This window comes from Erithacus rubecula (assembly GCF_903797595.1).
Source record: "Erithacus rubecula genome assembly, chromosome: 9".
Taxonomy (NCBI): Eukaryota; Metazoa; Chordata; class Aves; order Passeriformes; family Muscicapidae; genus Erithacus; species Erithacus rubecula.
This window is the reverse complement of record NC_136660.1, coordinates 13,156,908-13,182,220: the sequence shown is the minus strand read 5'-3', so window position 1 is coordinate 13,182,220 and position 25,313 is coordinate 13,156,908. Positions and strand designations below refer to the sequence as shown.

General features: G+C 36.8%; 1 protein-coding gene across 1 annotated transcript in view; it reads left to right on the top strand.

The window, feature by feature from the left end:
- The window catches only part of LRMDA (leucine rich melanocyte differentiation associated), a 605,660-nt gene that overhangs the window by 507,324 nt on the left and 73,023 nt on the right, over window positions 1–25,313 (top strand). Inside the window, 1 exon segment of the mRNA XM_079312590.1 lies at window positions 2,781–2,865. Within this exon segment, the coding sequence (XP_079168716.1) occupies window positions 2,781–2,865 (85 nt within the window).

Here is a 25,313-nt window from a genome sequence, read left to right as displayed (position 1 = left end):
TACTTTCCACTGCAAGAAGAACTTCTGATGCATATGTCACCAATACTTGAAGACATAACTGTCACATGTCAATGCTGTCACTGTCACAATATTCCTGTGAATATTAAGAGTAATGCAATCTATACAAATCTCTTTGGAAAATAGCCTAGGGCCAAATGTCAGTATGTGGTAGGGAAAACAAATAGTTGTCTTTCTGCTGGTGCACAGGCTTACTCAGAAACGTGATTTGGAACTTGAACCAGTGTCTGTGCAAAACAATCCTAACCCTGGATGATATTCCATAGAATTAAAGTTGCTCTAACTGAATACTTACCTCAAAGGTAATGAAAACTGTTCTATATTTGACAGGGAATTATATACTGTACATAAAATAACAGAAAAACACCAATAAACAAACCCTTCTGTTCTTGCGTTTCCTAAAATTGGAAATAAAGCTAAATTGCCCCTTCACTCCAATATCCTTTTTAGAAGCTCTTGAATTTTGCTCACTCAGTGGTATATTGCTGAAATGGCAAAGTCTCTTCCAGTAATTTTAGGAAAAGCTATCATCAAGCTGTCAACAGTCTAAATTGAGATTAAAAGTACCAAAGAGAAACCTTCACTGTTACCAGAGTCCCAAATAAGTACACTTGAATAGGCAGATAACATCTAGAGTGTACAGTATGAGACCACTTATTCTTCCAGGTTTTTTGAGTGATTTACAGGGATGAAGTCTGATGTTAAATAGTAACATTTTTCTTTTTTTCTTACCCAGAACTACTCAACCCAAAGGAAACACATAGTTGTGAACAGATGCCTGTTCTCAGAATTATTTTCAAATATCACATAGCTGGGTGTAAGGATTTTCTATCTGTCCCTCTTACATGTTATGTGCCCTTGGCTCATATTGGTCACCAGAGGGATTTCCAATAACTTATAGTCCAGAGCAGATTGAGCTGCTGGTTTTCAGTTCACCAGAATCAAGGTATTTTTCATTCTGGCTGAAGGTGAGAGTTATGTCTGTAGCAATGTGTCTCTGAACAGGAGGTTCCTCCAACAGGTTTCTCATCACAGGTGAGTCAGCACAGGCAGGATATTCTCTGGTTTTATTCATATCCCATAAGTAGTATCCTTGCTGTTTAGGCAAACTTGTCTGTGTTAAGTTCTATTAAGATGGATCTTCATGTTGTGGCCTGATTTTTCTCAGAAATGAGATTGTTACTATGGTCTGACATAGAAATTGATGGGTGATCTCCAAAAGCAAAATCTTAGTATACTAATCTAGCCAGTCACCTTTTAACATTTTATGTACTATCATTTAGGAGTCCAACAGCTACAAAAAGGAAGATTTCTTCCTTTTTTTCCATTATCATTATTAGCTTGCATTGTTACAGATTTCTGATTATTTTTCTTGGGTTTGGTCAGGTAATTAAGATTTGACTTAGTATTTATGCTTTTTCTTCCCCAAAACACTCTAACCCAATTTTATACTTTTATATTAGCCAGACATTGGAGACCCAGGAGTTCATAAATTTTGAGAATATGTTCAATTATAAGTAAGTAAGATTGAGGTGGATTCCTTTGATTGACTTTTACAGCTTAGAAGTCAATATATCATTAGGGAACAAACTGCACAGAAGATAGCAATTATTTTCTCAAGACTCCCTTTAGTGAATTATCAGGAGATTCAAGAAATAGTTTAGCTTCTGTATTTTTCTCTTTATTTGCCTTATTTTTTTGATCAGAAATTATCATGGAACTTTCAGTGAATGCTGTCCTTTGTGTCTTCTGTTTAGCACATCATCTTTTTATGCCTGTTGAAATGGGTAGGTTGTAAATACTCCAGAGCAAACTCTGTATCTGAAACTGGAAATATCACTAGTGTGTCACCAACCTAAGTTAAACTGAACTTTAAAAACTGGCAATGATTCATGTTCACCAGCACAATCCTTTATTTTCATATCTTCTACTAGTAATGCAACACTGCTGTTCTGTAACTAAAAGGCAAGATGGTAATTGTGGCTTGTTTTAGCTTTATAATTTATATATATATATATATTTCCTTCATCTGAAATGCCTAGTGGAATGAAGGTTAGTTTATTGTAAACCATAGTTCTTCAGTCTAATCTTTTAAAATTGGAATCATATGACCTTGAGAGTTATTGTAGAGAAAGATTTGGGCCTCTTCTCCCTTAACATTTTGCTTTTAGGGAGTCTGAGCAAGTCCTCTTGGTTGCTTGTTTCTTTTATTAGACTTCTGGTGTGAGTTTTAAGTGTTTATTGTTAACAATTCTATGTACTTGTACTTTTTTGCATTATAGGCAGTCTATTTTTTAATACATTCCTTCATTTAGCTCACAGGACAGTGGAATGTGAAAATCATTTAGGATTTTTTTCTTTAGTTTTGAAAAGTAACAGTATCTTAGCCCAACTTTCTATTTTCTATCTCATTTCCTTCATGTGAACTCAATCATAACTTCCTTTAGGTAAACATTAATCTGTTTCATCAAGAAGATTTTTTAGCTTTGCCTAAGGGTTTCCTGCCAAAGACAGTAGCTTTTTTTTAAAGCTGTCAGCTGTATGAAAATATTAATTTAGTAATGATACCTAATGCCATTGTGTAAACTCTGGTGAGTTCAGCAACCTTGAGGAATCACCAGCAGCCTTAACACAAACAGATGAGCCCTTCCCTGGCTGGCAGCTCTGTGCACCTGGTTGCAGCGCCCGTCTGCAGGTGCATCCTCTCTGCCTGAGCACTGCCCTCCTCCCAGAGCACTCACAGTGTTTGTTTTGTCACACAGGCCTCCAGTGCTGCTGCCTCTGCCTCTCCAGAGATGCACTACACTCCTCTGCCTGCTGGATCCAGGGACCTCACCAACCACCGAGGTGCGAGCCACGTTTTACGGGTGTGAGCTGCTGCAGGGTGCTCAGCTTTGCTCCCAGCCTTGCTCTGTGCTAGTACTGCTGCTTTTCACTTTACAGACATCACCACGCCTTGCAAGCACTCTGTGGGTAAACCATACCTGTCAAGGGTACAGATTTTAACTCATAGTAAATAGGATTTACAGGTAGTCTACCGGGAAGGCAAATAAATCTATGGATAATAATGCTCCGTGATTTGTGTGTGTGTGAGAGAGAAAATTGTAAAGAGATTAGAGTACTTAAACATTGCTAAGTAGATGATTACATGCAGCATTGGTAATTTTGAGAGAATTCGTAAACTTTCTAATATTTTTAAAGTGGGAGCTTTTTGGCAGTTTAGAAATTTAGGACTATAATTTTGAAATGTTAACGCATTTTCATTGCAATAAGAGGGGATTCTTCTCTGTTTTTCAACGTTAAAGGTGGATCAGTCTTCAATTTCCTTTTTCATCAATCCTTAGAACTTAAAAAAGCACCTTGGGCAAATTCACAAATTCCTTCTGCATACCTATGGAACAAAAAATTCATGGAACAGGTGAAAAACTGAAGAAGTCAGGAAGGGCGCATTCCAAGCTTTTTCATTTTTTTTTTCAAAAAGGAGAAATTTGTAAAACTTGCAGCATTTTTTCAGCTTAAAACCAGATTAAAATCCTCTTATTAATTTCCCACATTACCCTTTAATTCTACATTGACCATGTAAACCATTTGTGTAGAGGCAAGTTTTCTTTAGGATACCAGGATCAACATCAGCCTTATATTTATGAAATTATGATATCTTAGTTTTAATGTGTGCTCAAATTCTGCAGCACTACAGAGGATGGAAGCAGCTTTAGTAAAATTCCATATTGCTTGAAACCTTCTGAAAGAATCAGGCAGGTGATGCACCTGAAGAAGGATCTATGATTCAGGTGTAAAGGGTGAGGAAAGCAGCTGATTGGAACTTAATTTTTTGCAGCTTGTATCGTTGTTGTGCTAGAGCTGAGGGTGAGTGTGGAGCTACATCCTGGCCTTGGTGCAGATTGCTGTGGTGAACTGGAAATCAGATGTCCTCCAAGTGCTGTGGGTGCATTTCCTAGCACTGTATTCCAGCACTGATTTGTGTAGGAACTGATACTTTTTAAAGTGAATGGACTAAGCAAAATCCTGAATTGGAAACCTCTCACCCCAAAAAAATCTGCAACCTAGTGCCCTTCCTCTCCACCCTCCTTCCTCCCTCCATTCCCAAGATAAGTAGCTTTGATTTTCAGATAAGCATGTTGTCCTTCAGGCTGGAGTTCTGGTGTTGGATTGAATGGCTAGGGTCTACTAACACAATAAATAGAATGACAGAATCTTGAAAAATACCTGGGTCCTATAAAAACACTTTAAAATTACCTTTAAAAGCCAAGTATCTTTGGATATTTTTATTTAGGTATTAGGGTATTGTCAGTGTGGCTCCATGGCTGCTTTTGTTATCCAGCTTGGCAAAAGAAATGCCAGTGGTGTTGGGCATCAAAATCTGTGTGCCTGCATCGTGGATTGACTCCTCTTGCAATACAGCAGTTGTGTGGCTGCAGTAGGTGTTGCAGACACGTCCTGCAGGTGTTTGTTCAGGGCAGGAGCCTGACAGGCTCTAAGCACCCACTGTCCTCACCAGGGTTTCAGAATGCCTGCCCCCTTGCTATGAAAGGGGAAAGTTGTATTCCCCAAATCATAAACTTGCTACCCTTAGCAGTTCACACAATTTTTATTACTTCTGTCTTTACTCTTCCCAGAAATATTCTGCTCTGCATGCTAAATATGCTGCAAATTTCCTTATGATTAAGCACAGTTATAAATACAGGGAATAGAGAAGAGAGTGTCATCCAAAGAAAGGGTAAAATTGGTCTTTAAAGAGACATGGGTATCATGATTTGATAAGCCTATATATGTGTGTGCGTATATACATACATACATACATATATATATATATATATATATATACACACAGATTCACAAGGAAATAATTAAGGGCACTTTGCAAAATTCCAGGTGTTGGAAGAACCAATTCCAAGCTTAGAACAACCTGCTGGCAAAGCCCATTAACTCAATCAACTTCTTTTATGCAAAGAAAAATTTTGAAGTTCACAGGCCCATAAAAGATTAATTGCAGTCAATAGAAAAATCTCCAAGGAAAGCATGAAATACTTAAGCATGCTATTTTAGGTTCTGAATATCTTCAATTTTTTTCTGCACTGGATGCTTTCAGTGTTGTAAAGTGGAATTGAATCAGCTGTTGCATATGTAAATATTGGTGGTTTTCAGTGCATACTGGAATGAAGAATGCTGTAAGTTTGTGAGTGTTATTTGTCCCTGGAGAAACTTGTTTACCAGAATCCTGAAGTCTGGCAAATGGTTTGGTACAGCTGTAAATTGATTTTTGGGGGACTGGGAGGGGGAGCAGGAGCAAGCTGGATGTATTTGATTGGTGCAGTTTCACTTGGACATTTCTCACTCTGTTTAGCTATGATTTTTTTACAGGGAGAACAAAAACATATAATTATGTGTGGGTTGCACCATGTGTCTTACAGCTCTTGTGCTCATGCATGCAGTATATAATTTCCAGCCAGTATCCAGTCCTTTAGGTTGACTCCATATTTTGTACAGGCAATTTCAGGAATGGAGAAAATCTCACTCTCAAAGCCCACAGAAGCAGCATGTGATAGTGTGATGTCAGCATGGAATGATATGAAATAACCACTGCAAAACTTGTATTGACTTTTATGATGCTTGAGTATATAAGTACATGAAGAGAGAAATAAATATTGCATTACATTTTTAAGCTTTAGAAAATTTTTCCCCATCTTGGGAAAGTTGTTTTCCCTTTTATTATTGTGTTACTTAGACCCACTTTTCTAAGTTGAACCTTACCTCAGTCCCAATGTTCATATTTTTCAATGAAAAATCTACAGGCCTTCTATTTAGGTTTTGGGCATCTTACAGCAATGTGACTTGATTCCTTATGTGACCAAATTGCTATCCTGTAAGGCAAGGCTTCCAAATTGGTAATTTTATAGCTGGCTGTATTTTTGTTTTGATTCAAAAATAATGATCTCAAACTTCTAAGGGTCTTTTCTTGATCTTTGTTACAGTAGCATTTTGCATTTTACTTTATATGGATTTAGAACCCAATGAGTTATTTGTGGGAAGTTTGTTCAGTTCTCTTACCTAGTTAAAAGAAGTCAGTTCAAAGACACAGCCTCCTGTCATACAAAGTTCTTCTTTTGTTTCTATATTCTATACATTGCTTGTATTGCTCTAGCTTTCAGATTTTCTGGTGAAATAAAATATATATGCCCCACATTCCCATCTGCTTTTTCAGATCTACCTTTAAAAAAAACCAACACAACAGTTTCTTGTTGTTGTTTTTAAACAGAAATGGCCATGCTCCCAATATACAAAAATGATAAAATGTAGTGGCTTTTAGAAGAAATCAGCCCAAAAATTTTGGGGCTTACATAATTTTTTTAAGTGGTTTTTTATATATGGCCCAGGTACCATTCAGTTCCTTATTGGTAATTTATTAACTGATACACATCTAAAAATAGAAACTTCAATTCTTAACATAGTTGACATTTATGAAAAAGAAATTTTTAAGTCATAATAACGTGTTGCAAGGATAATTTTTCTGATATGTGGAGAAAGGTTCCTTACCCTTCACCCCACTCAGGTTGTATATTTGGGTTTTTTATAATGGCATCCTTGCTAAGGATGTGCCTTTAAGTGTAAGCATTCAAACTCAAATTGCCTTCTAAAAAGATCAGTGCTTTCTAGTTGATGGGGAAAATTGTAATTTATCATACTATATCTTCAGAAGCAATATCACTAAATCATAGATATCATGAAAATCTGTTTTTCCCCATACAAAATCGTGCTGATGCCTTTTGTATAAACAGTTATAAAATAACATTGTCTATTACTTGATTTACTTGAAAACATATTAATTTGCCAAAGCCATTTGGTTTCCAGTAACAATTTACAGATGACTCCTCCTTTTCTTGTGCTCTTGTTTCTGGGAAAAACAGTGGTAAGTCTACCCCATAGCTTACTGGTAAAAGGAAGAAGAGCAGTTTCCATTAAAAACTAAGCCTGTATTTATGTAAGTAGTTTTTAGAACCTTAGCTTGGATTTAGGCCAAGGTTTAATAGTTCTAATCTATTATGACTTGTGAAAACTTTCAGAACAAATCCACTGTCCTGTTTTGGTGTCCATACACCAAATTTAATTATCCAAGCAGTAATTATCCAAGTGTTCTGGTATGTGCAGTGATTACATTGTCTTATGTTTGAATGATGAGTGTCCAAATGAAAAATTGGTATTTATTCTACCAATATGTTTCAATCAACTGACAGGTGTTTTTTCTTATTTTATGATCTGATCTTGAAAGTTATCAACTGCTTTCAAATCCCATGCCCAGAAATCCAAGAACAGAATATTTTGAAGCTTCTTATTCACCTTCTAAAGGCAAATTTCTAGAGCCTTTTTGAACAAAGTGAGAGGTTCCTTTTGCTCTCAGTTTCTCTTTGTCTTCAGCAGAATTGTGCTGAAGAAATTTTGGAGAGCCAGAGAGAGTTGTATAGTTAAAGTGAGTATCCTCCAAGGATTTACCTGCTCTGTCTCAGTTTGCTCAGCCTGATCATACTTTATGTATATTCTTAGGTTCATATGGAACTGATAATGTCTATCAATCCCTCCAGAATTTGGCCTCGAGTTTTAATATAATACTTTAAAATGTTTGAAGTAAAATTATAAAATTGACACACACCTCTTAATAATAAACCTTAGTACACAAAGTTCTTATTTACAAATGCATTGTGAAAAGCCATGCTGTCTTTAAATCACAGACTTAAAAAGAAAAGGAAATTGCTCTACATAAAACTTACTTCCAGAAAGACAAGTATCTTGTTTATATTATCATTGTGGTCCTCTCTGTTGTTGTTATTGACACAGTTGTTAGGTACTTGTGTTTCCAAGCCAGAGGCTTATTTAGAGTTCAAAATTGATTGTGGGGGAAGTTGCAAAGCAATTTATGTAGCAACTTATCATAATTAGTTAGTTTTCTTAGTGTGAGCTGCACTTTATGCTTGTCAATTGATTTTTCTCTGTGTATGCATAAGGCAGCTCAAAGAACCCCAAACCCCAGAAAACCTATGGTTAGTACTTTATCATTCAGTTACCAAAATGTATCCATATATGTATAGAAGATGTATTTGCTTTAACTTGTTTAATAACTAAGAATAGGATAAATAAGAAAGTTGCAAGCAGATGCACTATGTGAAAGTTCTGTATCAGCCAAAGATGCTGTGAATAGTGAGGTATTTTCTTTACTGTTTAGCATAAATTGTCCTTTGAAAATACCATCATTTGTAACCTGCATTATGTTGTGGTGTGTCCTAGACTGAAGACTTCTTAGGCCAGGATCTTCTCATCATGAGATGAATAACCTTAAAGTAAACAAACAAAAAAAGTTCTCAATAGCATGGAACAGACAAGATCATATTTTCCAGGGAAGGAACACTCAAAAATAAGCTGTGACATTTCCTATTAGTGCCAGGAAATATGTCCCAACAGTGAGATGTGATGTGGTCATGACTTAGCCTCAAGGGGAATGGGTGGAAATCCTCTTCTTTTGACACTCTGGGAGAAAGCTAAAATAAGGAGTCTGTTATTAAAAAAAAAAAAAAGAAAAATCCCATGTGTTTTGCCTGTATGAAGTGAGAAACTGGATTCTGCTTCCTTGGTTTTTAGTTTGGAAAACAGAAATTAATGAAAGCTCAAAACACATGGGAGAAGTATGGAAAGCAAAGTGATGGTATAGAAGAGTATCAGTGTGAGAGAAGACTTGGTTGAAAAAAGGTTCTGTTTTCTGGTCTTAGCTCACTGTAGTTAAGTGGATGTGGTGAATTGCCATTTTGTAGTCCAGATGTGTGAGAAGGTAATGTCAGAAACTTAAAAGAGTTCTGGTGCAAGAAGGTGGAGCAGGCTTCTCCATTGCTATGGTGGGTGGCTCCTGCTGATGCCCACAGACTCCCCAAACCTTTCTCCAGGAGGTGAGGGCAATGGCACTGACTCATTTCTATTTATTTATATGGGGCACCTGGTTTCTTAGCTCTGACCGGGATTTTTCCCTTCCAAGGTGGATTCCAGTTTACTGCTTTCTCAATGTTTCTGATATATTTGCTTTGTGGAGAAGAACAGGTAGAAGGAATGAGTGGAACAAAGCAGGTGGGGAGAAATGCTAGAAGGCACACTTCCTTAGGGAAGTTATTCCAGTAAAATGCTTCTAGCTGATAACAGAAACCCACCTGCATTAGTATTTGCCAAGTCTGGAAGTGCATCAGGCATATCTCCTGGTTTTGTGAGCTGACACAGAGTAAACAATGTTGTCTTTCAATGGAACTGAGAGGTCCAATGCCCACACTTGTCACTGTCTCAGCTGTGGACTGGTTTTTTCTGGGCAGTCATGAAAGAACAGTTAAAGGAGGGTCTCCTGTAGTCCCTTTCCTGAGCCCTGTTTTGTTTGTTTACTGGAATAGAACTGCCACCAGTAGCTGTGCTGTTGGTGGACCAATTTGCCTCACTTGCTCAGTAGTGATAATTCCTTCCAGCATCTGCATTTTTCTCACAATTTTTAGCACAATGACTTTGCTAAATGTGGAATAAATTGTAGTTGGATTCGAATGTGACCTTGACTAATATGGTTCAAGAAATAAATTTTCTGGGTCATTGGATTCATATTCTTGTCACTTACAGGATCAACAATTTTTTGTCTGTGTATACAAGGAAAGTTGGATTCAAATCAGGATACTGTAGATTATTAAAACTTCAGCATAAAAATGTATTGTTATCTTTTTGTATATTGCAGTGATGGGAGCAACTACTCATGTGAAAGTAGGTTGGGGTAAATGAGGTGGGGATGATATATGAAGTGACTTGTAGTTTTGTGTAAAGTCTTTCTTGATGGCCAGAAAAGTTAAGATTTGGTTTTAAATGACAGCATATTTTAATTTGTGAGCTTTCTCTGTGTTCTGTGGTTTGAAACTGAACCCAAGGGATGTGATTGAGCTGATCAGAAGTAAGTTCTAAGAGGATCACGTCCTGGTGTGCTGTGTCTCTGTGGGAATAAAATATGTGTGTTTCTCTGCAAGAAAATTTTGAAAGGGAAAAATGGAGTAATTAAGTGGTTAATCAAATTCAGATTAAAATATTATTAAATATCTCAGATGTTGAGCACAAAATTCTCATTCTGTATCTAATGGGATTTAGTAGTCTGAGACTCAGGCAAACTTTCATAATTGTCAGGGTTTTTTTTCCAAGTTTTATAGAGACTTTCATTTTCCACAGTGCACATTCCCCAATTTGATTGTTGAAGATCTGACCACTTTCCATGTTTTTGTCATTCTGAGGTTTTTCTTTGTAGAATTTTCCATATTTGCCAAAATCTAGCAGTCCAGGCCCAAGTCACCCATACAAGTGTCACATCAGAGGGAATGTGATTAATGAGGAAAAAAAATGTAACTTCATATTTTTGGTGGACTAGAGGGTGTTTGATATTTCACAACATAGCTCATTTTGTCATGCTGGCAATAAGAAACCACTAGAATGCTCAAGCAGGATGACTAAAAAGTGGCAGAAATATATAGGAGGCACTGGCTTCTATAAGTGGAAACTTGGGACCCAAACCCATAACCCTACCTAAAATCTTTGGATATGTAAAAAAGCTAGTTATGCAGTGTGAATAAACTGGCAATTAAAAAAAAAAAAAAAAAAGTAAAAAAGTCTAGTAAATTTGCCACTTAGCCTTATAATTTTTTGCAATAAAGAACTCCAGTCATCAGCCACAGTGTTGCAGCTCTTCCAAAGAAATGGGGTTCAAAGCACACCAGTGCTGTGCCAATGCAGTCTCCTGAGAGATCCCCATGTTTAGTTAGCACTCTAGTCTAGCCTGTTTTTGCAGGAGTCCTCCAATTTTATCATTCAGGCATTTTTATGGCCTCATTGGAACAAATAAACAAACATCTGGAATCATGTGGTATATTTAATTAAAAACTTTTTGTTTGGCCAGAAATAGTAAAATCATGAAAAATTGCCTGTCTCTAAGCTCAGAAAGGCCAAATGGTGAAGCTGTTGGCTACAGACAGTTTTACAATGTATTGAAATTCATAGATATGCACACCTGCTGCAAGTCCCCCCCTTTTTTTTTTTTGATTCATAACCATTAATGAGTGTTTAGTGCACAGATTGTAGCCCTTGTTTAAACGGGAATTTACTGTTTTTAATAACATATAGACACGTGTTGATATATTCCATACAGCCTGTACTGCTCTGTAGTACACAGACAGGATAAAGCTTTATATTATTGGCTAAAGAAAAAAAAAATCTTTATGATGCATGTTCCATTTGAATATTTTTTTCATATGAGCATGTTTTAATTCCAGAGGCAGTAAATATCTGCCCCATGCTAAGGGTCTGTGTAGCAAATGTTGGAAATGTGAAAGATGATGTTTTCTCATTAAAAGTAGAATCTGTAATTAAAATGTAAATTTTCATTGTTACATTTAATGAATTTTTGGAAGAAATTTTCAAGAGACTCTTGCTTTTGCAGATAAAACTGCTTGATGTCACCTGAGATATTACTGTAATGTCACAAAATATTTTACAGACCAGGATCATTATTATGAAAACTAGTCTGTCTGTTGGGCTACTATCTATTTGAGATGCACAAATATAACATTTGAACATGTGGAACCTAGAATTTCATTTTTTAGTTTGTAGATCTCAGTTTTTAAATAGCTGAGCATTTTATTGAGAAAATGACATGCACACAGAAAGTGGTACTGCATCTGAATATTGCTCACTGTTCTTCATATTCCTCGTGATTAAAATAATGTGGCCATTCCATTTTGAGCAGTGTTTCTCTGAGAATTCAGTCTGTTTAGTTTAGCAGGATAGGGTGGATGGAATGCTTTGGCCACTGCCCTGTAGTTGGTGTTACTGACCTGCATGAGGAGGATGTGGGTGTCATCTGAAAAAGCACCAATTCCCACATAGCCAACACATGTAGCAGCCTGCTTTAGAAAATGGGGGAGGGAAGAAATTTCCTGCACTGTCAGAAGGGCAGCCATCTGCATAACAGCAGTGAAACTATTTTATCCCCTTGTGTGTTTGCTCTTTACAGCCTGCACATCCTGCTGTAACATCTACGTGTCTTTCAAACTATGAGCAGCCAAAAAGATGCAATGTATTTCAAATTTCGTTGTTTAGAGTGTGCTGTGCTAGAGGTGGGTGAAGGGTCCTTTTTAAAATTTGATTTCAGGAAAGAATGGGGGTAACTTTGTAGGATTTTGTTGTGTGATCTTATGCAAGAGAAATCTGTCAACTTTTTACTGGATATGAATATCTGTATTCATGATCTAATGATATATTTACTGATCAAAGTTTCTTGCAGAGCTCTGAAAGCAAATGATTAGTAGGTTGATGATTTCCATCTTCTCCTGTTTTCTGATATTTTTGTGGTGTGTTAATAACCTCATTGTAAGAAAAGTAAATGATAGGAAGCCCTATGATATCCTTCACTAACTTTGTATGCTCTAAGCAGAGAGATCACACCTGGGGAGAAGAAAGAGAGGAGACAGAGAGGTAAATAAGAAGAATAAACAAGTGCAATTGTTTTATGTCCCTTACCAGAGGATGGCTGATCCTTTTTTTGTTTATATTTGTCTTGTTACCTTTCACAGTCTGAGATATCTTGAAAATTGTTTCTGTTTACACAGAATGAATTTCTTTTACTATGTGATTGACAACACTGATATGTTTTGTAAGACCCTTATTGTCTATGACTCTAAAGTGCTTAGTAAACCTAGGCAGCCACCTGAAAGACCCCCCACCTGTGGCTGCATAAAACTGAAATAAAGAATGGAAAATAACCCATTGAGTATTCACTTTCCCACCCACTGAGAGCAAAATGCAATGTAGTGCAATTTTAGTACTTGTGTGCCACTGGGGAAAATAGACTCCTAAAATCACATAGTGAAGCATTGGAAAAATTCAGTGAATTTGTACTAAGCACTGTGTTATAAAACCCAAGGAACCGTAGGCTTTGCTTCTCAAGTGAAACAGATTTGTATTGCAGTTCTGTTAGAATGCCTCCAATTGCAGTGATGATATTTAGCACAGTAGGCTGAAAAAATGTAAGGCTGGTGAACAGGAGTCCTTTCACAGGAATGCTTACAGAGGGGGCTGCAAACAGCCTTCTGATGTCTACTTAAAGACCAAACAGGACTGCAATCTCTGATTTGTTTTTTTTACTTTTGCTCAATGTCAGGCCATGTGGAGTGGAAAGAGCACATGGCCCAAGTTCTCTTTCAAAATTGTTTTCATTACTAGACATGACTTCTCACATCTAATAGGGAATTAAATTAGTGTTCCCTCTTGCCTGAGAGGAATTGGAATATTTGCATACCAGGATTGCAGGGCTACCACCCCAGCCAATCCAGTGCTGGATTTCCCACTGGAAACATTACCTTGGCTTCCTCTGCACCCACCACTGCAGGAGCAGAGACTGTGGCAGCTCCAGTCAGCAGTGCTTAGAAAAACTGCATCTGTCCCAGCTCTGCCTTTCCTCACAGGAGAGGGGCAGCTTCTGGATGGCTTTTTTTCCTGAATTGTGAATGGGAGCAGCCAGACTTAACAGTAAATTTTGTTTCCATGAAATAAAAGGAGTGGGCTCAATGGAAATAATCCCTTGGGCCCTGATGGAAGAATTGGAATTTGTCTTAAAGCCAAGAGGTTGGCAAAGACCCCCTGCACACACACCACACAGACCAAACACACCCTACCATCCCTCCCAAATCCACATGATTAATTAATTTGGCAGATTGTGACTGTCTTAAAGGTAGTGAATGATAAATTTCATGGGGGCAAAAAAGAGAGCAACTTAGAATAAATAGATTAAATATAAGCTATTAGATCATTCACAAGCAATTTGGTGCTGTCAAATGTCAGCCATTACTGGGGCAGAGAACGTGATATGTCAAGAAAAAGAAATACCAGGTGAAATTGCAGTAAGGTAAAAAGGAGGTGTGTAGACTTCAACTCAGCTGATAATTGTGGATCTGAAGTTTGCCTCTGCCCTGTGATCTGGTGCTAGTAGTATAGCAATGGCAGTAGTGGTGTGGAGGGCAGCAGCAGGAGTCCCTTTGCTGTTGTTTCCTCTTCACTTTTGTTCCACTGTCAATACAAAAAGTAATTCCTTTAACAGGGTGTCTTCAGTAGTAAAGTGAAAGAGAAGCTGTCAGCTAAATTAACTATTTTGTGTTGAAAAACCTGTTTGTTATAAAGGAGTATAATGGCTTTATTCAAAAGAGAATGAGACAAAATAGAACATCATGAGAATATTATGAGAAGAATTAGAACATCAGGAGATGCCACAAAGGAGAGTGAGTTTGATATATTGTTAATGTCTGTTCTTTTATCCTGCCAACCCTTAATCAAAGTTTGTTTGGGTTTTTATCCCTGCTCTCTGCATGTTTAGAAAAGATGGCCCTTCAGATGAAATTTCTGGATGAAATGAACAAGTTAAAATAGTTTGTGAGATTTGGAGATGGTATTTATTTAGGATATGTAGGAACCATAATTCAGAAATTCAGGCAGAAGTTATTCCCACAAGAAGCTAAAACATAGTCTGCAGTTTAGCAAACAAATAAAGAAAAAATGCAAAATACTGGTATGTTTTGCAGGGTAAAAATAAAATTTCAAAGGGTTCTAGAAGTGGCTTTGTCAGTGATAATAGATGCCAGCTTGCTGTGGTTGATAGGGTACCTGGGAATGCACTGAGTGGAAGATGTGGGCAGGAAAAGGAATGTTTCTTTCACAAGCAGGAATGCACTTGGAACCTCAAATTGTCCATCCTGAGTGGAGGCAGGATTTTCCTGACAGATTAAAATTGAGGATCTAATATAGTTTTTTTTGTGAGCGTGCTACCTAAAGGAGCTGCAGTGTCAACTACCAGGGAGTTGAGTCTTGCTCTGGCATTGTGGTTTTCAGTAGCACAGGCAGCAAAGGACAAGCCTTGATGCTGCTGCTCTGGAGTTCTGTGAGTTGGTCAGGATTTGTTTATATGTGTGAAGGAGCAAATGTAGAGTTATTCTGCAGCAATTTTAGAAGAGGCCAGTTTCTAAGGTAGGTTAAAAAGTTGTGCAGCACTTCAATTTAGAGAATGTGAGAGGGCAAAGAGAATCTGATTCCTAAAATCAGGTCTTGGCAGTAAGGAACTCAGTTTTAAAATCTATATAACTATTGTAGCTTATGTAATATGAGATGTTTGAAATTCAAACAGAATTATTCTTAGAACACTGAATGTTAAAGGGACCTTCTTCCCAAAATGCTTTCAAATAAATGAAATTGCAAGAGCAAGTTCTGATCTGTGAAGTTCAAACTACCTTTCATTAGAAGTATTTTTTAAGTATGGTGATGGAGCAAAGCATGAAATGAAAAGCAAAAGCCAAAAGATGAATGATTTAATGTTCTTTTAAGTAAATGAAGTAGCACATTCCTTACCCGAAGTTTTTACTTGTTTTCTTGCTGTTTTTTCTTCATGGGTTTAAAATAATTTTCTAAACTTCCAAAGCAAACTATTTAATACCAGCTTGTAGGTACTTTGAACTGCCCTAATTTTTCAATTTTGAGATAAACCTATATATTTTTTCAAATGCTATTATATTATTTCTTAATAAAAAAGATATCTGACTCTTGTTTCTTTTGCATTCCCAAGTCTCATAAGCTTAATAGAAAAGATTTTTCAGTCAGTCTAAGGAAAGGTTTCTCTGATGTGTGGGTTAGAAACACTGTGTTGGAAGCAAATTCATTTGTATAAGAGGGGAATCTCTGGGTAATTTCTCCCTGTGGCTGTAGTTAAACCTGCACAGATTATGGGGAGGAAATCCATACACATGCTGGACATCTCCATGCCTTAAAACAACTGCCTGCAGGTGTTTTTGCCATGCACATGTGGCTGGATGTATGATGAGGCTTTTCAGATTTCCAGCCAAGTCTTCACTTGCAGGGTAATGAAATGTTGAAGGAGAGGGAAACAAGATACATATACATGTAGAGGTTATGATGTCATATGTGATGAGTTATTGCTGGTTTGATACTGCTCATAAATTCATTCCAAATCAACTGCTAAGCCATATTTCTGTACTGTTAATTTAAAACCTTGGAGAATGTGGGGTTGTGTGCATCTCACGTGTCGTGCTCTCTGTGACAGTCAGGCATTGTCTCTGAGCTGAGGGAAGCACCCTCACCTGCCCACTGAGCTATATTCCTTATTGGTGGGGTCAGGCATCTTGGGAGCAAATTGAGTCAGTGTGGAAGGATCTAAAATTCACTTTCCTATAGGCAAAACACATCAACTTGCTACAGATTTTTGATGCTCAAGTGTTAGACAATACGTACCACATCCTAAAGTGTAACCCCAAGCAGCTTAAAAGTTTGTTGAGAGTAACTTGGAGAATAACTTCCTCCAAAGTATGAACTTCACCTGCAGTGCCAAGCTATAGATACTACAGTGCCTTTATACAAACACTGATTTTTTGTATTTTGATCTCGTTTGCCAAGCTCTACATGGCAACTGAATGAACAGAAGCATTTGGTGAATTCTATCCAAGATATATGCAAACTTTCTGCTGCTCTTGTGAAGGAGTTTAAATGTTTTGATTGATCATCATCAATACTACTATTTTGGTGATTCTTAATTTGAAAGTAGACCTGGAGTTGCTTAAGAATAGCTTGATAAGATTTAACCTCTCTAATGAGAGCTTGATAGATAACATGTTTAAATTAGTAGGGGAAGGGGGGCAGTGTGAAATAGATCATGTTGTAATTTCAGTAATCACATGCACTGAAATATGTCATTGAAAAGATACTTAAGAATCTTAAATCTTAGGATGTCTGTCAGATTTCTTTTAGTCTGTGAACAATGACAATCATAATTTGACGGTGAAATACGGTCAGAGCTTCTGTCTCCTTGACAATCACTCCAATATTTAGACAAAAAAGCACATTCTCACAGATTTCATTAGTCAACTTGTGCTTTTACCTTTTCCCTCAAGTAACTCTAATCCCTGAGAAGCCTAGACAAGGAGAAATGAGTGTTCTCTCTTACCAACATGAAAGAAATGACACATGAGTATGAAGAGCCAGAGGAACTTTAAGGTCAATCAGACAGATTGTTTGAAAAACCCAGAAAATATTAGGGTTTCACTTAATGAGTTTGTATGTGCGCTTGAGCCATTTTAAAACCTCTAATAATTGACTCGTTGCACAGTTGAATCAAGACATTTAATTTAATTTTTTCATATGCTGTTGCCATGATGCTTCATCCATATGAGCAAACCAAGCAAAATTTAAGAACACTGGGAAAGAATTGAAGAGCTGCTTTGGGTCATAAATCAGAGGGAGTGAGGAGATCCTGATTAACAAAGCAATCTGCATTTATGAAATATCTTTTATGTAGATTGTCTCTGAGCACCTATAATGCAATAGTCTGTGGAGCTTGGCTGAGCAAGGGAATAAGCTTGAAAGAATGGGAATTTTGAAAGCAGGGAAGGAAGAGGTCTTGATCTAATGTTATAAGGCAGGAAGCTTTAGAGCCTTGGGGCACAATTAACAAAGGGTCTGGCACCTGCCTTCTCTGGTCTTTGTATTTGTTTAGAGAAAGATTTAGTAATTCTGCTCATGGGATGTGCTTCCTTTTCTTGTCTTCAACCCACTGTGGCTCAGAATCTCTCTGAATATTTGTGGTAATAACAAGCTGTAAGCATCCTTGACTCAGGTGAGCATAATACTTATTTATGTATTTTTATCTGTTATTGATGTAACTGGCTTTTCTACTGAAAAGTCAGTATTTCTAACTGAAATGAAAGAATTTTAATGAAATGTATATTAATTTGGAGAAAAGTTGAGGACTGTTATATGTCCTTTACTGTCCCTGAGGATGCTATGATTTCTCCTTATGAATGTATAAAAGGGACATTTTTCTCTTACAGTTTTATTGTCATTTTGGTGGGAGTACTGAGTCTTTTATGGGCCCTTTGTCAAGCATAAGTGTAGCAAGAAGTTATCCATGGCCCCATGCATTTACTTAGTTAAATGGACAAGATAGGCAGTGAATAAAAGGAAAAAATACTGTTTTCCTCACTTTCATATTTGAGAAGGTGAGGCAGAAAGCATCACGTGTGGTGGTTTAGCTGAAGTGTTTGTGCACTGTATGGTTTTAAGTGTCTCATTTCTTGGACTGCAGATTTAATAACTAGAATACCCCTTCCAATAAAAGTACTCACATCAGAAGCCTACATGCTTCTTAGTTAATTTTAATATGACTTCTATCACCACTATCCACAAAGTTTGTTTTCATGGTATCAGGGATCAGTTTCTCCTGGCTGGATTATTCTGACTTGCCCTTATCACTTATCTTCTATTTTTGCAATCTATCAGTATGTTTGTATAATTTTTAAGTCTTTCCATAAAGAGAGGATAGTTAAGCTTGCCCAGAACCACTGTACAGTCATTGAAGCCTACACACAGTTCAATAAAAAGGTATAAACCTTGGTGGATAAATCTCATGAACTACAAAATCAACAAGAGAAACATGTGAAGGGGAATGTAGAGTGGCAGGTGAGAATTAACAGTGCTGGACATCATTAACTTCCTGAGCACATCAAGGAATCTTCAATGCAGATAAATTACAATTTTCAATGGTTAGAGGTTAGTTTCTTCTAAATCATACAGATCTTTCTAGAAGATTCTCATCTGTAGTGGATTGTGTGTGAGGGGGTGTCTTGGTGCTGTAAAATTTGCATTTGAATAAATTATTTTAGTTTGCTTATATGATGCAGTATCATTAAAAAGACTTGACTTTTACTCATGGATCTCTGTTTTGGAACAGTCTTTCCTTTTAGCCATTACAAAACATAGTTTCAGGAAAGGAGCAATACCTTATTATTTACCCTGTTCAAACCCACTCCTTTCTAAGGTACTGTAAAGATAGTGACAGCAACTCAGCTGAGCTTTAATAGATACATGATTAGTAAGCCAAGGGGTTTTTCATCAAGGTACAAGTTTTTCTCTTGTCCAGTAAGCCCAAAAATCAAAATTATGAAAACTATAGTTTTCTGAGTTGTCCACAAAATTAAGTGTTATGTGATCACTTCTGTGTCATTTCTTTGCTGAAACTGATGGTATTATGGCTATAAACTACTACAGCATAGCAGCTGTTTATCAAAATATTCATGAAAATTTTCTGTGACAGGAGAAATGGGCATGTTTGTAATACTGTTTCCATGGAAAAAGATGCATGGGCTTAGATTTAGTCAAAATTATGGCATACTGTTCTAAACTTGACAGAACTAGTTCAGCACATAATCCATAATAAAATAGGAACTGTGGTATTTAAACTCTAATTCAGTGCATATCAGTTTGTATGCAAAGACTCTGTTTAAGATAGTGCAAAACAGGTTTTCTTAGTAAGTGCTACCAAAGCTATGGCTTGTGTCCCAGTCCTGGGAAATGAGTAAAGTCTTTATCTGGGCTCCAAGCTGCAGTTCCATGGTTTGCTCTCTCTGCCCAGTATAACAAATAGTGGATGTTGCATGCATTTTTGATTGATGAGGTATTGAGGAGGATTTGGAAATCTGAAAACCCATATTATTATAAAGATTATGGAATAGTGGGAAATGGAGCCAGGAATGTACCTATAATTTAGGGTAAAGAGTAATAATGAGTGCCCATAAAAATAAATAACCATGATGTTAAATAGACTGCAGATCATTTGCACCTTGAGGCTTTTCTCAGATTTTGTGCCAGTAAAGAAATGTGGTAATAAGCCCTCATGTATTTAGGCAAAAGAGTTTCTTATGCATGAATTTTATTTAGGCAATTTGAATAATCCCAGAAATATTTAGGAGCATGAAGGGGACAAGAGAATGAAGGCAGAAACGTAAAAAGTCTGCACTATTTGGAAGTACTTTATGTTTAGATTATTCTTGATCATACTTTTTTTTTTTTATTGCTTCTGACTCTTGCATGACTGATAATGCTATTCTGAAGTCTGTTCTGAAGTTGTAATTTCAGTTCTGTTCACTGAGAAATCCTTTTTGTTCACTGTGAACTTGCAAAATGAAGCTCTGTGATTGCTGGCCAATTCTTAAAACAATCTTGAAAGTTCTTTCCTAGTTTGTCCTCAACAGTAAAAAAGAAAAATACTTCATGTATTTCTTCCTTCAGAGACATGGCATTGCATGGAGGTTCTAGAGCTCCAGAGTGGAGGTTGGCTTTTCCAATACCTGCAAGTTTAGGAGAAAGTGCACCAGGAGCTTTCATGGCTGAAAATTTAAAAGCTCCTTTCTTGCTGTTTCTGCTTTATCACAGAACACTTTTTTTTTCAGATAAATATTGCTACTCTGATGATTTTTAAATAACATTTGTGCATGTCAGTATTTTTTCACAGCCCATGTTGTAATCAGATTTGTTTTTAATGTCTGTATGTGATAATCAACACTGGAACCCTGTTTTGTAGCTGCCTTTCTTTCCATGGAGTTTCATAGAAATTGTTAGTTATGTGTTTAACATTGCAAATCAGTGATTTCCCTCTTACAGATTGTGCAGATTCAGGCAGTTTGCAAATCACTTGGTTGTCATAATTTTGTGTAAGAATTTTTTGGATATCTTTCCTCTCTGACTAAATTTATTGGGCTACGAGTAAAGGAAATTTGGAAAGCAGCACAATTTTAGTAAAATGTTGTTAGTTCAGTGAGAGGTGGAATGGTCAACAGCTTTCTCCATACTTCAAGTTCCCAAAGCAAAAAGGAAATTTATACTCTCCACTGAGATATAAACTAGTTTATTTTCAGTCATTTATCTGAAATGTTGATGCTCACCATAATAATTCATCAAACATTTTTTGTGAAGTATATCTGGCAAGGCTTCCTGGCATCAGCCTTTGAAATTCTGAGTTCTTGCATCCTCTGGGAACAGAGTGACTCTCTCTTCTTATTGCACATCTGGAAGGAATGTTGCTGCCTTTTTGTTTCATCAGGGAGAGATTGTTAGGATAACAATTTAACCTCTCTAAACAGTTTGCTAGTATATTTGGATTTGTGAATGTGAAAGAGGTAAAATGCTAAAACTTATAAATTACATTAGTATTTCAGTTTTTAAATAATACAGTAATAATTATTTCATAAGAGTAACTATATTAGCACTTTACTGGGCTTTCCTCAGGGAATGAGAGGCTAAATTCTGTTGGTATACATGTGTGCTATGTGTGCTCACTCCATTGTCTTATTTAATCTCATCAGGCACTCTGTTTAAACAAAACACAGATACCTACTTTTGTTGTATGTAGTTGTCCTTTTTCATGATCTAGAAAGCACTTCAGACAAAAAAAAAAAAAAAGTAATTGTGAATTTACAACTTATTAATGGTGAGTTTCTATTAGGTAAAGTTTTCACCTAATATCCTAATGTTCAATCCTACAGCTCATCTGAAGGATAAGAAAAGCTTTATATCCTAGTTACAAAAATAGAGTTATGAATGTTTATGCCTAATTATCTAAATTATTTGTTTCAATTCAAAATATATAAATTCAGTTTACTCAGGTAAACACCATTATTTTAAAGCCAATCCCTCTTATTGTGACGCATTTTTTATTTAATAGGAACAATTACATTACTTACCCTAATTCAGCAAAATATCTGAACTGTCACCTAGATTCCATTATGTGCTTTTGTCTTTTGCTGAATATGGATGATTTTAAGCATATGCCTAAAAGACTTATTGAATGAGAGACTCTTGGAACAGGGGTTAATGCTGTTTGCAAGCTTTATGTTACTAAAAATCTAGAAAAGATTGAATTTGGTTTAATATTTCAATGACAAATGGTATAAGGCAGAATGCCAACAGGAGATGCATTAATAATCCATAAACCTGTGGTAGCCAACTAATTTGGGACATTATAGGAAATCTTGGCTTTATGCTGCCAATATTTCTAACATGAGTTTCCATCAATAAGTGCAGGAAATACTAAACTGAGTTATTAATCTGCAAGGAAGAAACTAAAATTTAGAGAGATCTGATTTCTGTTCAGGAAGAACTTTTCTCTTAGGCATTAAATTTTAATCCAGTGTATTTAAAAAATAAAAACGTGTTCTATACTGTTACTCTGAAATCCTGCAGAATGTTTTCACATTACTAATTAGTGGCAGAATGTCAGCAATCTTTCATTACAGAGTGTCCTTTTCCTTCCTTTTCTCCCACATCTCTATTGCTGCCTGGAAGCCTTTGCATAATGGTTGAATATGTATTTACTGCTATAACTAATACTAAGTATCATGATGAATGTACATGCTGGATTACCTGGCTTCCTGTTTGCCTTGCAGTTTTTAGAAAACATTACATTATTTGGTAGAAATTTCATCTGTTTGAAATCTCATTAGAAGCTTGCTGATAGGAAGCATAGATTGGAGCAAGAATTGATAATTTTTAAAAAATGTTCCTATATAGTTTTGTTTTATCCTTGAGCTTCCATCTTGCCATAGGAAAGTTTTCTTTTAGTGGATTCTGCAATGCTAATCTCCTTGGAATTTAGTGATTGTCATGCCCCAAGTAGATATTAAGTGTGACATTCCAGAAAGGATTATCACCTTCTATCACCCAGCTAAGCAGGAGCTATGACTAGCACTTTTCTTTCCCCAGAAAGAATGGACAGATGAGGCATTTGCAGTCTCAAGTCTTGCTGCAATCATCACCACTGGAAAGTGAGGAGGAACTTTCTGTCAACATCTGCAGGCAGCAGAACAGAGACACCTCCAGGGGTGGGTTGTGGGCTTTCCAGCACTCCTATTCACAACAAATGAACGGGGAAAGTGTGAGAAAGGTTGATGTTTATCGCTAGTTGTTTATGTTCTTGGTCCGTGTGTAACTTGTCAAGGAAATAATAATACCCTTCCCAGCTTGATCTGAAATAGCAGCGTCTAGGTAAAGATACTGTGATGCATTCCACTGTGAGTGTAATAGTGCTTATTTCATGAGGCTTGTAGAGTTTTATGGTTTCCAGCAGGGGTGCCCAAACGCTGCCTCCAGCTGTATGTGTCCTGCTAGACCAATTTGTCCCATTTGTCCATCCTCTGCTCCGTTTCTGGCTGCTCCCTTCCTCAGGAGCCCTCAGTCTGGCACTGAGCTGCTGCAGCCTGGGTTGTTCTGGCAGGGACAGCTTGCTCCTGGCTGGCCTTTTTCCCGTGAGTCCCCCCTGAATGGGCAAAGCCTTGGCTGTGTAAATGTGCTATGATGTTAACACTTACAGTCTGGACCTGCTGCTCACTGCAGAGCAGCTCACCAGGCTGTGAATGTGCTGTAGGTCTGAGATCTTCATCCAGCTCCAGCTAACTGCTGCATGGAAAAGCCAGCTGCTCTTCTGGTTTAGGAAGGGAGTGAAAGCTGAAATTTCTAGGAGTGTATTTATTATTCTCACTTGTCACTCCAAAAATGAAAATTCTAACATAGTGTTTGAAATTTTCAAAAGTTTGAAATATAGTGGTTCTTAGGGCATTCAATGCAATAGTATCAAATCTTAATGAGTTTGCATTCATTATGAATGCAAATGATGAAGATTTAAAGCAATCAGATCAATACATCATAAAAAATTGAATTTGGAATGAAAAATTTTTGAATATATATAAAACTTTGATAGTTTCTTTTGCTAATGATGTTTTGCAAAAATTCCAAAATTATAATCCAAACACCTGAAGGAATCTTTCTCAACCTTGAAAACATCATGGCATCATTTGAAACAAGAGGTTATAGACTTTTTTCTGGTACTTATACACTATTATCATAGAAGAAAAAAAACCTTTTAATCGTCCTTTGGGGTTTGACTTAGCTTTAAGTTTTTGGTGTAGGGGAGATATTAAAGTTATTTCTCAGTTGCAGTGCAAATGTTTGCAGTAATGATAAGGGTAATTTCAAATGTGCCCTTCATAGACTAGCCTAAAAACAATTTGGCTGTCTGTTTATTACAATGGCCAGTACATTATGAAAGGAAATTGTATTCATAGTGGATTTTAAATTTGAGAATAAACTTCAATAAGTTTAGGTTTAGAACACTTAAGAAGTTAGTTATTCTCTTGGAAAGTTTTGCACTTGAGGCACACTTGGTCCTCAGCTATTGTGTTGATTTCTAGTCCACAAGAAAAACTTTGGTGAAGAACTTTGAGGTATTGAAATAAAAAGTAAAAATTTTTCTTCAGTGCTAAATGCTGAGCTGCTTGTTTTGTTGGGTTTTTTTTTTTTACTCTTGGTGGCTTCTCCCCCTCCCATAGGGATATGTTAATCTTGGGGTTTTTTTGTGGTATAGACTATCAACAGTTCTGTCATTCATTCCTCAGGATCTTTAGAGAACTGCTGGAGGGGTTGATAAGTGATCAAATATTAGTAAAAGGTTTACAATAGATATGTCACTGAAGGTAAAAAAAAAAAAAAAAAAAAATCAAGTCCTACATTTCAGTAATAATTTTTTCCACTTTTAGGTAATGATACCTACGAAAGACCCAATGTATTGAGCATTTCATAAAAGACTGAAAAGTCTACCTGAAAGTCTAACATAGTGTCCTGGTTTTGGCTGGAATAGAGTTAATTTTCTTCCTAGTAGCTGTCTCAGTGTTGTGTTTTAGTTTTAGTATGAGCATAACATTGGTAACACACTGATGTTTTAGTTGTTGCTCAGAGGGGCTTACTCTGAGTCAAGGATTTTTCAGTTTCCCCCTCTGCCAGTGAGGAGGTGCAGAAGAAGCTGTAGGGATACAGCCAGGACAGCTGACCTGGCCAAAGGGATACTGCAAACCATGGGATGTCCTGCTCAGTGTGAAACCAGGGAAGAATTGGCCAGGAGGGGCTGACCACTGCTGGCCACTCCTTTTATTCCTCTCTTCTCTTTTCTTTTCATTGCTATTATTATTTTATCTGGCTTTATTTCAATTACTAAACTGTTGTTCTCTCAACCCATAGGTTCTACCTTTATTTTTTCCCCAATTCTGCTCTCCATTGCACAAAGGGGAGGGAGGAAGTGGCTGTGTGGGTTAAACAGCAACACGTAGTGTGGGTACTGAAAGTTAGACTGGGCTTTGAATCAAATGAAATAGCACAAGTCTTTACAATAAGATAAAAATGTAAATTCTATAGAAGAACATCAATACAAACATTGATCTCATGTCTATATTCTAGTAATTGCTGAGGCAAATGTGTCTTGCCATTTGGATTACAGCTTTCACAGGCATGCTGTAATCACTGAAACAGGGTAATGACTTAATCTCCCTAAGGAATTATCCCATTGTAGTTTACTG